Consider the following 14,482-nt stretch of genomic DNA (forward strand, 5'->3'; position numbering starts at 1 on the left):
TAGATTTTTCTAAGTTGTTCTCTCTCTAGGTACACTATAGTACAATGTATAATTTCTAATAAGTTTTTTTATCTCGATTGTACGAAAACAAGAAGGAAAACCTTCAAAATCAATTATTTTTAATTTTCAATTAAAAGGTCGACAAACTTAGAAGAAAAGCATAATAGTCATAAGTTCGACTCCCAGCATCTTTCTATTTCACATTTCACTTTTAACACTACTACAAAAAGTGTTTTAAATCTCGGATGCAAAATGCATTTTATCTCGGCTAAAAAAGCGAGGTAACGAAGAGCATCATGAAAAGTAACGACTTAACACCTTGGTTTTTAAAAGACTAAAGGGTAAATTTATTTACGAATGAGCTCGAACCTCATCATCTGCGCTGTTATTATTTACAAAACTACCGCCTCATACATCTCGGTTATCAATAAAATTGAAGGATAAGATAGATTGTTTTTTTAAATTAATACTCCTTACATTGTTTACACAAAAAGTAATAAAATAATTTGTTTACAAACTACAATGTTTATCCAAAATATTACATTGTTAATATAAAATATTAAAATAAAAAGATCTTCTAATCTTTAATATTTGGGCAAGATCAAATGATGGGCACCATTATATTCTCAATTGTATTTTTATACATTTGTTTCTGATATAAACATAAAAAAGGTTAGATAAATAACTGATTTTCTACTCAATTAAATATTTAAGAACACAAACCTTAAACCCAAATAATTTTCTGATCTTGCAATCCATAATACAAAACTCTTCAAGGCAAATACTCTTTCAAATCTTAAAATGGAGAATGTATATAGTTTCAAGCGTTTCATGATGTTTCATTATCAATTTTGGATATCAGAATGTTTTTATAATGAAAGTTTTTTTTGGTTTCACATAGATCACTACTGGCAGTGTCTTGAGCGTTAATACTCGTAAAATGAACGACACATATTTGCTTAAGGACGATAATTAATATCCTCAATTATCACGTTAAATTATTCCCTCAATTTTGTTAAAAAAAATTCTCTTTTTTATGCCAACTATGATAAGTTCACCAGTCTTGCTACTCTACTCCCAATTATAAAAATTTGGTATCAACTTTTAGTGTCAAATCTCCATCCAAGAGAGAAAAAACTAGAAATGCTTACTTGGGATGACAAACATCTCTTGTACTTCCTTTCGTCATACCATATGGAAGAGTTCTTTCAGAACTTTTCTCATAATTAGAGATAGTTAATAGGGATACCATTGAAGTTGAGTGGAGTCAGAAGTTTGAATATGTGAAATAGTTATCTCATGTACTATTTTTTTATAATCCGTAATTGATTATTAATGAAATATTTTCTTTCCTATTATTGTCAATTATTTTTTATTGATAACAAATATTTTGAGAATTAATAATTAACAAAGAAAAAATAGAAACAAAATTAACTAAGAAAAAAGGGAAGCTGAAAAGGCGCAAAGTGAGAAATCAATGAAAAAACTTTAAATGCAGTAACACGGATTCGAAGCTAGATCCCTTATAGCTATATCCCCTCGTTTTTTTAAAAACTGAGGGGATAGTTTTTTTTTGTATGGATAAAACATGACGCTCACTTATAGATGTGTTACCTCGGTTTTTGATTTTGTTCTTGTTGTTGTTTTTAATGTTGTTGTTGTTTTTGTTTTTAATGTTTTTGTTGTTGTTGAGATGAGTCAACTTCTTATATTTTATGCTCATATAACACCACCTTAGGGTTTATTGTTGTTTTTGTTGTTGTGCTGTTGTTTTTGTTGTTAATGAGATGAATTATCTCTTTATATTTGATGCTGATATAACACATCCTTAACAGGGAGAATACTAAAGTCCATATAAAGTAGTGACGTCAATGAGTGGCTTTGGGTCACAAAGTTCATGGGAATTGTTTATAGGAAAATTGTTTCTGCTCAAGTTCATTAGAATACGAAGGTAATATGTTAGATTTGTGTATTACTCATGTTAATGGTGGCTTTTCAAATTTTGTTTTTTCTGTTACTTTATTGTGTCCTTGACATTTCAGGTTAATGAAATGGAATTTATTTTGAAGCAGAAGCATCTGTTTTATTTTATTAATTTATCGATTTCATAAAAGTATAACCATTTGTTTGGCCAAGAAGAAACTGCATTATCTAGTGAAACATTTGCATCCCAAAAAGAAAATAGCAAATATAAAAGTTGAAAAGGAACCAATACATTGTTTTGTTTCCTTTTCGCATTCTTATTGTTCACCATTTTCTTATTGAGTTGCAATTATTCTCTAGATGATACAATTTCTTCTTTGAACAAATTGTTATTGTTTTTATGAAATACCTAAATTTATAAAAATAAATGCTTAAGCTTTAAAATAAATTTAGTTCATCCCAACATGTAAAGAACACAATAAAAATGAAAGAAGATGTGTTATATTTCTCCTTGTATTATCACTCTAAGAATGAATTCTACAATCAAATTTGAAGAGAGATTAACCATATATAAAGGAATCAATCTCTGGAAATTTTCCAAAAATTAACTAACTAGTCTATATGCCAAGAATCTTCTTAGTATTACCTAGATCTTTCATGTCAAATTTTAGATTTCAGCATCCATTTAAGCTCTTATATATCTGTTAATTCTTGCTAGCTATAAACATATCATAAATATATAGGAGCAACTAGATGTATTCATTATTGCAAGTCTTTTGTAATAGGCAAATTTTGCATGGTTATTTTTCATATAGTTAATGCTCAAAATGAATTTGTCAAACCTTTTATACTAGTATCTTGGGGACTTCTCCAGTCCATACCAAATTTTTTGAAACAAAAACATATGATTATTCTTTCCTTTTTTTCTTCAAAACCTCTAGGTTGTCTCATGAAGATATTTTCCTCTCATTCACCATGTAATAAGGTTGTATTAACATCCACACACACACACACACACACAGAGATTATGGATATTCAAAAGGAGGTTACTAACCAACTTCTGCTTTTAAATAAAAAGACTTCATCTAAAATATTAAAGTCAAGGCCCGCCTCGTTAGGCATGTCTGTTTTGCCTGCACTTTTTTGCGGGATGAACCAATGTTATAGACTCGTAACCTCAAATATGTTTGTTCTGTCTCGTCCTATTTTTTTGGGCTTTTCTGAGCACAAGCATTTACATAAAATTTACATTTTTAACTCTAAAAGGGGCAAAGCCCGCAGGCATTCTCCACTCCGTCCATAATTTTTTGCAGGACGAGACAAAGTTTTAGGCTCGCACTCTTAATTATGTCCGTCCCGCCCTATTTTTTACAGGTCGCGTCTAAACGGACCGGATATGCCAGTTTGTCACCCCCTATGTTCAACCAGAGAATTAGAAATGCTTTGAAAAATCATAAAATAGAGTTTTGATGTAGTGGTGCAAATATTCGATGAAAGTGTGAGAGTGAACTTACAAAATTAATATTTTAACACTTAAATTAATAAGAATATAAAGAATAAATATGAATTATGATTCAAAGACTATCCCAAATTTCACTTGGAATGTTTTATATAGGAGAGAAGGTTTTAGACATTCCCTACTATTTCAATGTAAAATACTGGAGATTTCCAATAACATCTAATAATAAGTAGCATCATAGGTTGTGAATCAAATGCAGAATTTTAGAGCAAGTTTCCCATTGTACATCTAATTAGGGTTGTTCAAAAAAACCACTGAATCGAACTACCGAACTGTATCGAACTGGAGTTAAAACAACTGAACCATTATTAATGGTTAGTGAACCGAACTTATATTTTATTCATGGTTCTAGAATCGAGCCGATAAGCAATTAACCACTTTGAATTTAATTCCGAACCGAACCGTTAAAATTTTCGTTTCAAAATTTTAACTTCTAATAACTTCAAACACTCAACCCCCAAATAGCTTCTGAACCGTGGAAACTTTGAAGAACAATTGAAAAATGGTGAAGAACCCTAAACCCCTGAATTGTAGAAGAATCCTAAACCCCAAAATTGGTGAAGATTCCAAATGGTTAGAAAGTACTCCCATGTGTTATTATTACTTTGTTGGGAGTATCTCAATGGGGACTACAGATCATACAATACTTGGAGCCATTTTCAGCCTTGACATAATGACTCTTTTTGTAGCCATAATTTATGGACTTGGTGGAACCCTTACTGTGGTAAACAACTTGAGTCAGATTGGATTATCTTTAGGATATCCTGCACACAATATAACCACATTTGTTTCACTGATGGTAATTCAATTAGCATCATATGAAGGATGTTAAATGTGTTATATGTTAGTTTAACTTATCCTAATTCAATTACTTATACACTTAGTCAGGTTATACCTTTGAAGGATGTTATTCCTGAGTGAGTAAGGGTTGGTTTCTCATCTGTCACTGGAAAAGAATTGTGCATAGTTCTAACCAGAAGTTCCATTTGTCATGTCTTGTGTGACAAATTCAGTGTCAACATTTTCTTCAGTATTAAATCTGTGTTAAGTTAATAAATGTTTAACTTGTCATGTTGAATAAGCTAGTTAATATATCAACGTGATAAAAAATAAATATCTGATGTTTTATAGAGTGATGTTATAGTACCTAATAGTATACCAAGATCACTCTCTGTCAGTTATGAATAATTAATTCTTTAAAACTGCTTTTAAACTTAAGATAATTTTCATAACAAACTAAAATTCCAATTTAAATGATGACTCCAAGTATCAACAATGAATGAGTTGTCAGTTATGAATAATTGATTCTTTAAAAGTGCTTCTAAACTTAAGAGAACAACTTATAACGCATATAAAAACCATTTAAATTAATTTTATTTTTTGCTATAAAAATGGCTTATACAAGCTTATTCATAAGTGCTTATTTTTATAAGCACTTGTGCTATTAGCTGTTTATCCAAACAACTCTAAATATTGTAAAAGTTGACTAATTTGTGATTTTTTTAATGAGTTTTGCAATTTTGAATTAATTTGAATTTTAATTATGAATGTAGATTTTAAAAAAATTAAGTTAAAAATGATGTATAGTAGTATATTAAAAAAGTTTATAAAAAAATGCTAAAAATAAATTTAAATATATTTTTCACGATGCACAGATCGGTAGCACCACATCTTGGATCCTGAAATATATTCTGTCAACTAGAGATGACATCCAGCGGTATCAACAATCATGGGATCAAATGCATTTGAGGGGCAAATTCTCCATGAAGCAGTTCTATGAGAAAGCCATGGAGACGGATGAGGAAATTAACTGGAAGCACCTGATCTAGAAAAATTATGCTAGACCTAGAGCAATCCTTTACTTATGGCTATCGTACCATGATCGCCTCGCTACTAAAGCCAGACTTAAGAGGTTTGTCATGTTACATGAGGATATTTGTGAGATTTGCAAGATGGACGTGGAGACCATTGATCACCTCTTATTTGATTGCAGCGGCAAAAAAGGTATTTGGAAAGGGATTCTCAAGTGGTTGGAATAGATCATCAGCCCGAACAGTGAAACACGAAGAAAGAATGGATAAGGACATATACTAGCAGTAAAGGGAGTATAGCAGACATTCTTAAAATAGCAATAGCGGAAACAATCTACGGTGTTTGGCGTTATAGGAATGCCGTTATTTTTGTAGCAAACATAAATAATACTTGAATAGCTAGTCACATAATAGACACAGTCTTATATAGAGGGTGGATGTACCCGATGTATCAGAATAGACTTGCTTTGCTAATGATGTCATGATCGGATAGTTGGACTTTGGTCGCTTGCTTGTTTTTGCTATTTTGAAATATATGTAATCTTTTATTTCAAAAAAAAATTAAATATATTTTTTATTAAAAAAAATTCAAAACTAAGTATAATGGTTCGGTTTGAAAAAATTGTCTTCTAATGATTTCGTACGGTTTGAAATTCTGAGCTGTTATACCAAACCAAAACTTTTGGTTCAGTTCAGTTCAATTCTAAAAAAATTGAAACAATTTGATTCGGTTCAGATACCTTTATATAATGGTTCATTTCGGTGCAATTCAATTTTCTGACAGAATCCAATATCTTAGTAAGGAGAATTCAGCCTTCCCTTTGGAACTCGTAGCCGACCCATATCGTTGCCGGCCCATGACATTATATAATCAATAACTTTTTGATTTATTTCTAAAAATAATTAATTTTTATGTTACTACCTCTCCATGTATTATATGAGTGCCGTATATTAATACTACTAGTTATGAGTCCAAGAGTCATAACAAAAAGTAATATAAGCTTGGTTAGCAGAAAATGGCCCCCACATCTCCGAGGTTCAACTATAAATAAATTTACAATAATAAACAAATTACGTCTATTTTATTTCAGACTATAGTTCCTAAAAATTTTATAATGAAACGGATAGTCTTAAACTGTCACATTATCACGGTTGGATAACTAAAAAACACCAAACCAACACTTTGTCTTTGTCGCTAATTTAATTTATAATCTAATTGATGTATGTATCCATCAAATATTTATTTTCTTATTCCAACAAATTAACATCATAATCACCGGTGGCACACATCGTAAATAAAACCAAAACCAAAAGGCCATTTCCGTAACCTCACTAGTCAAAAGAACGACACCCCGCCAAACCCCAGTCCGCGCTGTAAAAGACCAACGAGAAAAAAATAAACCTCAGTACAACACTATCATCAGACCAAGCGCACGCGCGCGTCTTCACACCACGCGATACATAAAGCCCTAATAAATGCAGACCCTACAGTAATGAAGGCGCGTGAGAGTTCACACTGGACCCCACCGTATGGAGCGGTAACAATGATGCAAGTTAGTGATTCAAGTCGTTGAGAGGGGAGACAAATGAGTCAGGTTTTAAGCTTTTCTATTTTCGTTTTTTTTTTTTTTACCTTTTCATAAAGTAACGCTAATGGTAATGCTTTAGATTCTTCTTCTTCTACACATTCATCATCTTTCTTTCTTTTTCTCTATTCTTGTTCTTCTTCTTGTTGTAACTCTTCAACTTTACTCTCTGCAACAAAACAACTAATCAACTTGCTTAATGGAAACTGCTTAAGCTTTGTTTGGCTCTATGTTTTAACTTTCTATGTAAGTTTTTTCATCTCTTTTTCTATCTATGCTGCATTTCCATTTTTTTGCATGCAACTTTATTTTTTCAACTTGCTTTAACTAATATTTGAAGTGTAGTGAAAATTGGTATCTCACATGAAGAAAGAAATTGGAATGTAGGTTGATTTGGTATTGATAATATTTAGTATGCATTTGAGAAATTGATGGTTATTAATGGTTTTGTAGATCTCTATGTTTTGTGATTTGTATTTTTTTCTTCTTCTTGGAGTCAGATGAACTAGCTTTTGTTCAAATGGATTTGGTAATTGAGAATGCTTTTTGACATATTGATTGTGCTTGATCCATCTTTTTCACTAGAATTAAGAGAGAGAGAAAAATACTTGATTATGATTGAAATCAAACCCTGGTTAGGTTTAGTTTAGTGTTAGATCATGATTAACTGCTAAATCTTCAATTACATTTAGTGAACTTATGTCAATTAGGCCATTTTATGGTTAAACCACGCCTAATTGCGCGGTGATGGATTTTTCTTTTTATGATGTGCTTAACTGAATGTTTGATACTATGTTGCATCTATTCTTTTAGCAGACACCTTTGTTTTTACCATGACAAAGATTAGTCCTGAAATTGAAACCAAGATGCCAATGGAAGCGGTTCCACCTGTTTCGGCCGATGTGAGCTTCATTTCTAATAGTTTTCCGAAGTATAAACTAGGAGCTGATCATCAAGTTTTTCAAGAGCCTGCTGAGGATAACCACGGTCCTTCGTTGAAAGATGTTATTGAAGAAGAAGCTTCTAATTTGTTAGACCAGAACAAGCGTATCTCAGTTCGCGACCTTGCTAGTAAATTTGACAAGAACTTGTCTGCAGCTGCTAAGTTGTCAAATGAGGTTCCGTTATTTATATTCATTTGTGGCCTACTTTTGATTATTTTCCTTTCCTTGATAGAAATAGCCATTTAAATAAGTATTTGATCGGTATCACTCTTCTGTTGTCGGGACAGTCTTAGTTGAGTTAGAGTTTGACACATTTCACGAGTTCATCCTTTGATTCTTATTTTGTACTCAACAGTGTCTTATTTTCCCCCGCAACTTTTATTGATTATTTTCATGGAATTCAGGCAAAGCTAAGAGAGTTACCATCTTTAGAAGGACATGTTCTTTTGAAAAAGCTAAGAGATGCATTAGAATCTTTGAAAGGCCGTTTTACGGGAAGAAATAAAGAGGATGTGGAGAAAGCTATCTCAATGGTTTGTTATTTTACGCTACTCCATGCTTGAGTACATTACTTTGTTTATAGTTTGAAGCCTTATTTCATTCTTTGCGGTAGCTGGAAAAAGTCGAGTCTTCCAGATTTTTAGTTTTCGAGCTCGTTCATTTAAAAGCATATATCAGTTTTTTTAAGGACTCTTACAGTGCATGAGGAAGTTCTTATTTCTTTTTCTTCAAATATATTGATCACACAGGTGGAAGCTTTGGCTGTTAAGTTGACTCAGAATGAAGGAGAACTGATTCAAGAGAAGTTTGAAGTGAAAAAGCTCGTGAACTTTCTCAAACAGGTCTTTGTTGACATATAAACTTTTCTTCTTCGAAATTCATACAGAATCTTCCATTTAAACATTACGATTCATGTTTCTTGAAAGGAAATCTGATCCATTATTTGTTCTATAGGCTTCTGAAGATGCTAAAAAGCTGGTTAATCAAGAGAAGTCTTTTGCTTGTGCCGAAATCGAGAGTGCTAGAGCAGTGGTCCTGAGAATTGGCGAAGCACTTGAGGAACAAGAAAAAGCTACTCAAGCTTCTAGACCACAGGTTCTAACATGCTGTTTGATTACACAATTATGGTTGTACATGCACAATTTTGCATTAACGATTCCATAACTAAACACTACGCACTAAAATATGCGTATATGTGCATAAGAGAGTCACATGCATGAGTTTATATGAAAAAATTGAGGTTATTATCATGTTAAGTTAACTATTAAGCATGTATTATATGTTGTTTCTTACGGTCAGGATGTGGATGGACTAGTAGAAGAGGTTCAGGAGGCAAGAAGAATCAGATTATTGCATCAGCCAAGCAAGGTATAGAATCTATAGATTGCTTTTCGCTTCCTCAGTAATTTTGCAGCTGATTATTCTTTTTATGAAAATGTTATAACAATTTCAGGTTATGGCCATGGAATATGAACTCCGTGCTCTAAGGGATCAAATTCAAGAAAAATCTATATTTTCAATTCAGCTTCAGAAAGAGGTTAGTTGGTATCTTGTTTTACTTATTTGATTAACTGTTCAGAGAGTCTAATACTAATACGCAAATACGCTTTGCTTCCAATAACTTCTTTTTCTCCATGATAGCTAACAATGAGCAAGTGGGACAAGGAGAATAAATCTCATTCATATAAGTTAGACGGTTCTGAAGCTTTGGGTTCATACTTGCAAGTCAAGCCATGCTCAAATGAAGTGCTGCAGGTATCAAAATGTTCGTTTCAGTGGTATCGCCTCTCATCTGAAGGCAGCTGGAGGGAAGTTATTTCAGGTACCGTTCTTCTAATGCCTGAATTTACATCTTCCATAAGCTTACGTTATTCAAATTTGTTAGCCTGTGAAAATATAGCACGTCTTGGCATAAAAAATATATGCGTATCATCTTTATTTATCAGGTGCCGACAAATCAATGTATGCTCCTGACCCCCTTGATGTTGGGAGAATGTTACAAGTGGACATTGTATCCAATGGCAAGAAACTCACACTAACGACTAATCCCATTCAAACTGGTTAGTTTTATTATTGGCCTTATCTTCTGTTTTTTTTTCCCATATAAATTTTGGTTTTGGCTTGAATAGTCATGGTTATGCGGTAATCTTTGGAACTTATTGATGTATCTAGAAGTAGAAAACAAAGGCTAACAGCTACCTTTCTTGTGTGTAACAGTCGCAGGACTCGGAAGCCATGTGGAAACACTTCTCCGAAAATCCAATACTGATTTTAATGTATGTTATCCATACTCTTTAGAATCAATAATTTTACTCTTCCTAGCAGAAAAAACTTTTATGGTGAAACAATTCTTACAAAGTTTGTATTTGGTGTTATGCAGGTAGTTATTTCTCAGATGAATGGAAAAGATCACTCATCACATTCTACTCATTCATTCAATGTGGGGAGAATGAGGATAAAGCTATGTAGGGGCTGGATTACAAAAGCTAGAGAGATTTACTCCCCAACAATGCAGGTACTATTTCATCCATGTATTCATTTTTCCCATGCTTAGTTCTCGATTTGACGACTATATTCCTTAAACTAACATTTTATTTAACCCAAGCTATGCGGAGTCAGAAGTGACATCGGTAATGCAGCAAAGGCGTTATTTTGGCAAGCAAGAAAAGGGCTATCATTTGTCTTAACCTTTGAATCAGAGAAAGAAAGAAATGTTGCCATTATAATCGCACGGAAACACGCTCTTGATTGCAATGTATGATGCATCTTTCTCTAACATGATTATCTACCGATTCATTTTGGATTTTCATGTAAACTAAATGTAGCAATTTTTACTTGGCAGGTTGTTCTTGCCGGGCCAGATGATCTAGTGTAGCAGCAAAATTAACTGATTGAGTTTTCCAACAAAAGTGAGTTTTATCAGATTCTTGCTGTGAGTATACATGTGTGCTTGTTTTGTTTAAGGTGTGATTTCATACTTGTAATTGGGTTTCCACTAATTGGGTTGCATTGTTTTAGGCATGTTTTTTTTTCATTTGCCTAATCATGTTGTAACAAAATCAAGTTTTTATAATTATTTGTTCATTTGTTCACTGTGGCTTGTTTGCATATTCCTACTAGTTAGCGCCAAACTGCGTATTTTTTTCTCTCTCTCGAATTGTTGAAGTGACCAACAACTGCTTCGCAAACGAGTTCGAAAACGCTGTAATGCATATCAATGATACCATGGCAGCAGCCTTAAGATTGGAAGCAAGTAGTCAGTTATAAGGATGAGCGGCTGAGGTGAATACTGCTTATAAATCAAAATAGAAAGCAATATTGATGGGATCCTTTCACATATGGTTTCCTTTCCTCACTAGTGTATGGAAAATATTCCACTCCAAAGAAAGCACTCAATTTTTCAAAGGTTTTACCTTTTATTGAAAATGAATGAATCTTATTAAATTGAAGTAATTTGACTACAATAATGTGTTGGGATTCATTATTTACTAAAAATCACTTTATTATATCATACTTTGAGAGAAATTTTTTAAATAAAAGATTTCGTAGTATCTATTCCATGGATATCAATTTATCCAACGGGACGGACGCAAATATCGTAGTATGCGTTTCCATGAATATCAACTTACATCCTTACGGAAGATAAAGTGTTGTTAGTAATAGGCATTTTATTTTATTATTATTAAATGTTGGGTATGTAGAATTGTTTTAGGTAGTCAGAATTATAAATATAGGGTGAAAGGGAAAAGGGTGAAGATTAAGTATTTTGTAATTTGGTTGGTTTAGGAGTTGGATATCACGAAATGAACGGAGCGGAATGGAATGGAGCGGAGTGAGATGGAGCGGAGTGGAACGGAGCGGAACGAATGTACCATTCCATTGTTTGGAAATCTTAGAACATAATAAGACAAATTATTCATTCCACCCAAATCGGAGGGGAAGGAATATGGTGGTAAGTGATGGAATGGAATGGAATCCATACCACTCCTTTCTGCTCCGCTCCATCCGTTTTTAAATTATCCAAACAATGGAATATCATTTTATTCCATTCCATTCCGCTCCGCTCCATCCGATTCCATCAATCCAAACAAAGCTTAATTTTAACATCATTCCATGTTCAAGCATGTACCCATGGATAATGAACCTGGAAGCAAGACACAGTAGTGAGATGAGCGTTAGGGTTTCTCAGAAATCCATTATCCCCTTTCAGTTTTTGCAAGCGTAACTTTGTGAAGAAAGTGATTTTCATATTTTTAAGTGGATCAGTATATAAAATACACGTGTAAGCATCATTATTTATTTTTATAATTAAAAAATCCAACTCAGTCACCACGTAAGTATCCGTTAAATGAAATAGACGGCAGGGACTAATAATAGGGACAGAAAACTTTACATGGATCATTCTTTGAATAAAAATGTTCTAGGGACTAAAACTGGATTTTGGAATATTTACAAGGACTAAAAACAAATTTAACCCTATATTCTTTAGTGTTTGTAATTATGTGTATGTTGTAACCATATTCTACCATAAATAAAAGTCAATTTCTACCATTAATTTGTATTTTGGTACCGATTTCTATCACCGTTATCAGAAGAATTCTGATTTGAAGTAAGAAAATCACAATAGGGGAAATGGACATGCCACAATTTGACAGTTGCGAAGATTCCTATAGGTGGTTATTTTTATTGAGAAGCATTGTGATGTTGTAGGAACTCCAGAAATTGAGAATTTACCCGAGGCAGTGAAATCCTTGAGAAATCGTGCTCTAAATGTTGGCAGTGATGGAGCTAACGCTCCAAACAAACAAAGAAAATTCTGCTCTTTTTCATATAGCAGAAGAAATAAATGAGTAAAAGGTAGAAATTGCAAAAGTAGAAGATGCCCAAAATTCTCTTGTAAATATCATTGTCGAAAAACAATAAGTGGCAAAAGTAGACTTTTGCAAATTTCTTAGTACCAACAAACACTATGATAATAATGATTGAGTATGGTGTTTAAATTGAGGACAAGATTGTATAGAGCAACTATCAGGGAGAGAAGGGTTTCACTCAAGATGGTCAGCCTAACGCCACCATCATTGAATTCGTCAGGTCTAGGCGTGTCCTTAATGAAGGGTGGATTATCCTCTAGTTTGATGAAATTGACACTGTTAATGCCTATTACCTCTATGCTATGTTTTTAGGTCACACAGACCTCTCAAAACAGAGTTATGATCCAAGCATAATTCATCATGTTCCATGCCTTGCTCTATCACTCTTCTTCAAGTTATATGACCCTGGTGGAATCTTTTGTTATCCTTCACCTTCACCTTGAGGACAAGGTGATAGTTGAAAGGGAGAATATTGTTATTTATAGGCAGTTTATTTTATTATTATTAAATATTGTGTATGTAGTAACTGCTTTAGGTAGTAAAAATTATAAATGTAGGATGAAAGGGAAAAGGAAGGGGATTAGGTATTTTGTATGTTGCTTGGTTTGGGAGAGACTAGACTCTCTAACTCCTAGAGGCTAGTTTATTTGTCAATTTTTTATTGTAAGCAATTTGGATTATTTGGCATTTCAATAACTGCCTTGCTGGAAGTTACATCCACATGCTTCGTTCTTGAGTTTCTATTTCTTATCCAGACAATGGACTAAATGAATAGGCTGTGCATAATTTAATATCTTTCTTTCCTGTTGTCAGAATTATCTTCTTCTCAACCACTTTTCCTAGTTGGTTCTGTCTGTGATATCTTCTTTGTTAGGGGACGAATTCTCATCTCCTTTAATTATTTGATTATCAAGACCGTGTTTATATCCATGTCTATGGCTTCACCTTCCTTATACTCATGTTTCAAAGCTTGATATATCCTTTTTACCCCGATTAGGACGATGTTGATGGTGACTAGATCATCATGAACGTTATGATATTTCATTTTTAAGAGGATTGGGGAGGCCACGATATCTAGTGTTTTCGCGAAGAGGTGCCCTAAAATGCAGTTGTAAAGACTTTGACATTGGATGAACAGGAACTAGTCGTCTATAATTTTACTATTTCGTCCTTCTCCCAGGGTGACCATCACCTCTACGTATCCCCGCGGGTAATTTACATTGTCGTTGAAGACTTATTGATCCGACCCTTCGTACGATAATAACTTTTGTTTCTTCAGTCCCATTTTATCAAAGAGGTAGGCATACATGATGTCGTAGGAACTTTCCCCGTCGATCAAAACTAGGGACACATCAAAATTGGGTATGGTCACAATTATCACCAAAGGGAATATCTCGTTCGATATTCTTCCCACCTTCTAACTGTCTCAGAATTCAAGGATAGGCCTTTCAGGGTTGGTGGCTGAGGTATTCCCCTCTTTTTTGCTTACAATCATCAACTTTACAATCATCCTTTTTATTGTGCCTTTGGACAACACGCTTGACTCGGGCCCCCCATTGGTTATGGAGGCGATATATTGACGCTTTCCTTCATATCCTTCACTTTCCTAATTGTTGAAACCTTTTCCTTTACCCCCGGGTGACAACCTCTTTGTGGGAGACTGCTCATTCTTTAGGCGATTCTTCCATACACCTCTTCCCGTCTTTGATATACTTGAATAGTCATCCTTTCTTGATAAGCGTTTCAATCACATCCTTGAGTTGAATGTAGTCATTCGTATTACGATCATGACTTTTATGGAAACAACAATACTTCAACCTATCAATTT

General features: G+C 33.5%; 1 protein-coding gene across 2 annotated transcripts; it reads left to right on the forward strand.

Moving 5' to 3' along the window:
* Positions 1–6,884: 6,884 nt before the first annotated feature.
* On the forward strand, positions 6,885–10,875 carry LOC131622219 (stomatal closure-related actin-binding protein 2-like). Of its 2 annotated transcripts, none has more exons than XM_058893244.1 (13): positions 6,885–7,085; positions 7,653–7,957; positions 8,188–8,316; positions 8,533–8,625; positions 8,738–8,878; positions 9,083–9,151; positions 9,237–9,320; positions 9,425–9,605; positions 9,730–9,843; positions 10,001–10,059; positions 10,164–10,298; positions 10,389–10,538; positions 10,626–10,875. In XM_058893244.1, the coding sequence occupies exons 2-13, from the start codon at positions 7,673–7,675 to the stop codon at positions 10,656–10,658; spliced, it is 1,473 nt and encodes a 490-aa protein (XP_058749227.1). In that variant the 5' UTR covers positions 6,885–7,085; positions 7,653–7,672; the 3' UTR covers positions 10,659–10,875. The 2 variants fall into 2 exon arrangements, with proteins under 2 accessions (XP_058749227.1, XP_058749226.1); XM_058893243.1 differs by having other exon boundaries at positions 7,656–7,957.
* Positions 10,876–14,482: the final 3,607 nt, after the last annotated feature.

Source organism: Vicia villosa, unplaced genomic scaffold (assembly GCF_029867415.1).
Source record: "Vicia villosa cultivar HV-30 ecotype Madison, WI unplaced genomic scaffold, Vvil1.0 ctg.000025F_1_1, whole genome shotgun sequence".
NCBI lineage: Eukaryota > Viridiplantae > Streptophyta > Magnoliopsida > Fabales > Fabaceae > Vicia > Vicia villosa.

Coding starts and splice junctions, on each gene's coding strand:
- LOC131622219 (XM_058893244.1), top strand. CDS start 7,673: ATGACAAAGATTAGTCCTGAAATTGAAACCAAGATGCCAATGGAAGCG. Junction 8,317..8,532: donor TGGAGAAAGCTATCTCAATG/GTTTGTTATTTT, acceptor TTGATCACACAG/GTGGAAGCTTTGGCTGTTAA. Junction 9,844..10,000: donor GACTAATCCCATTCAAACTG/GTTAGTTTTATT, acceptor TGTGTGTAACAG/TCGCAGGACTCGGAAGCCAT.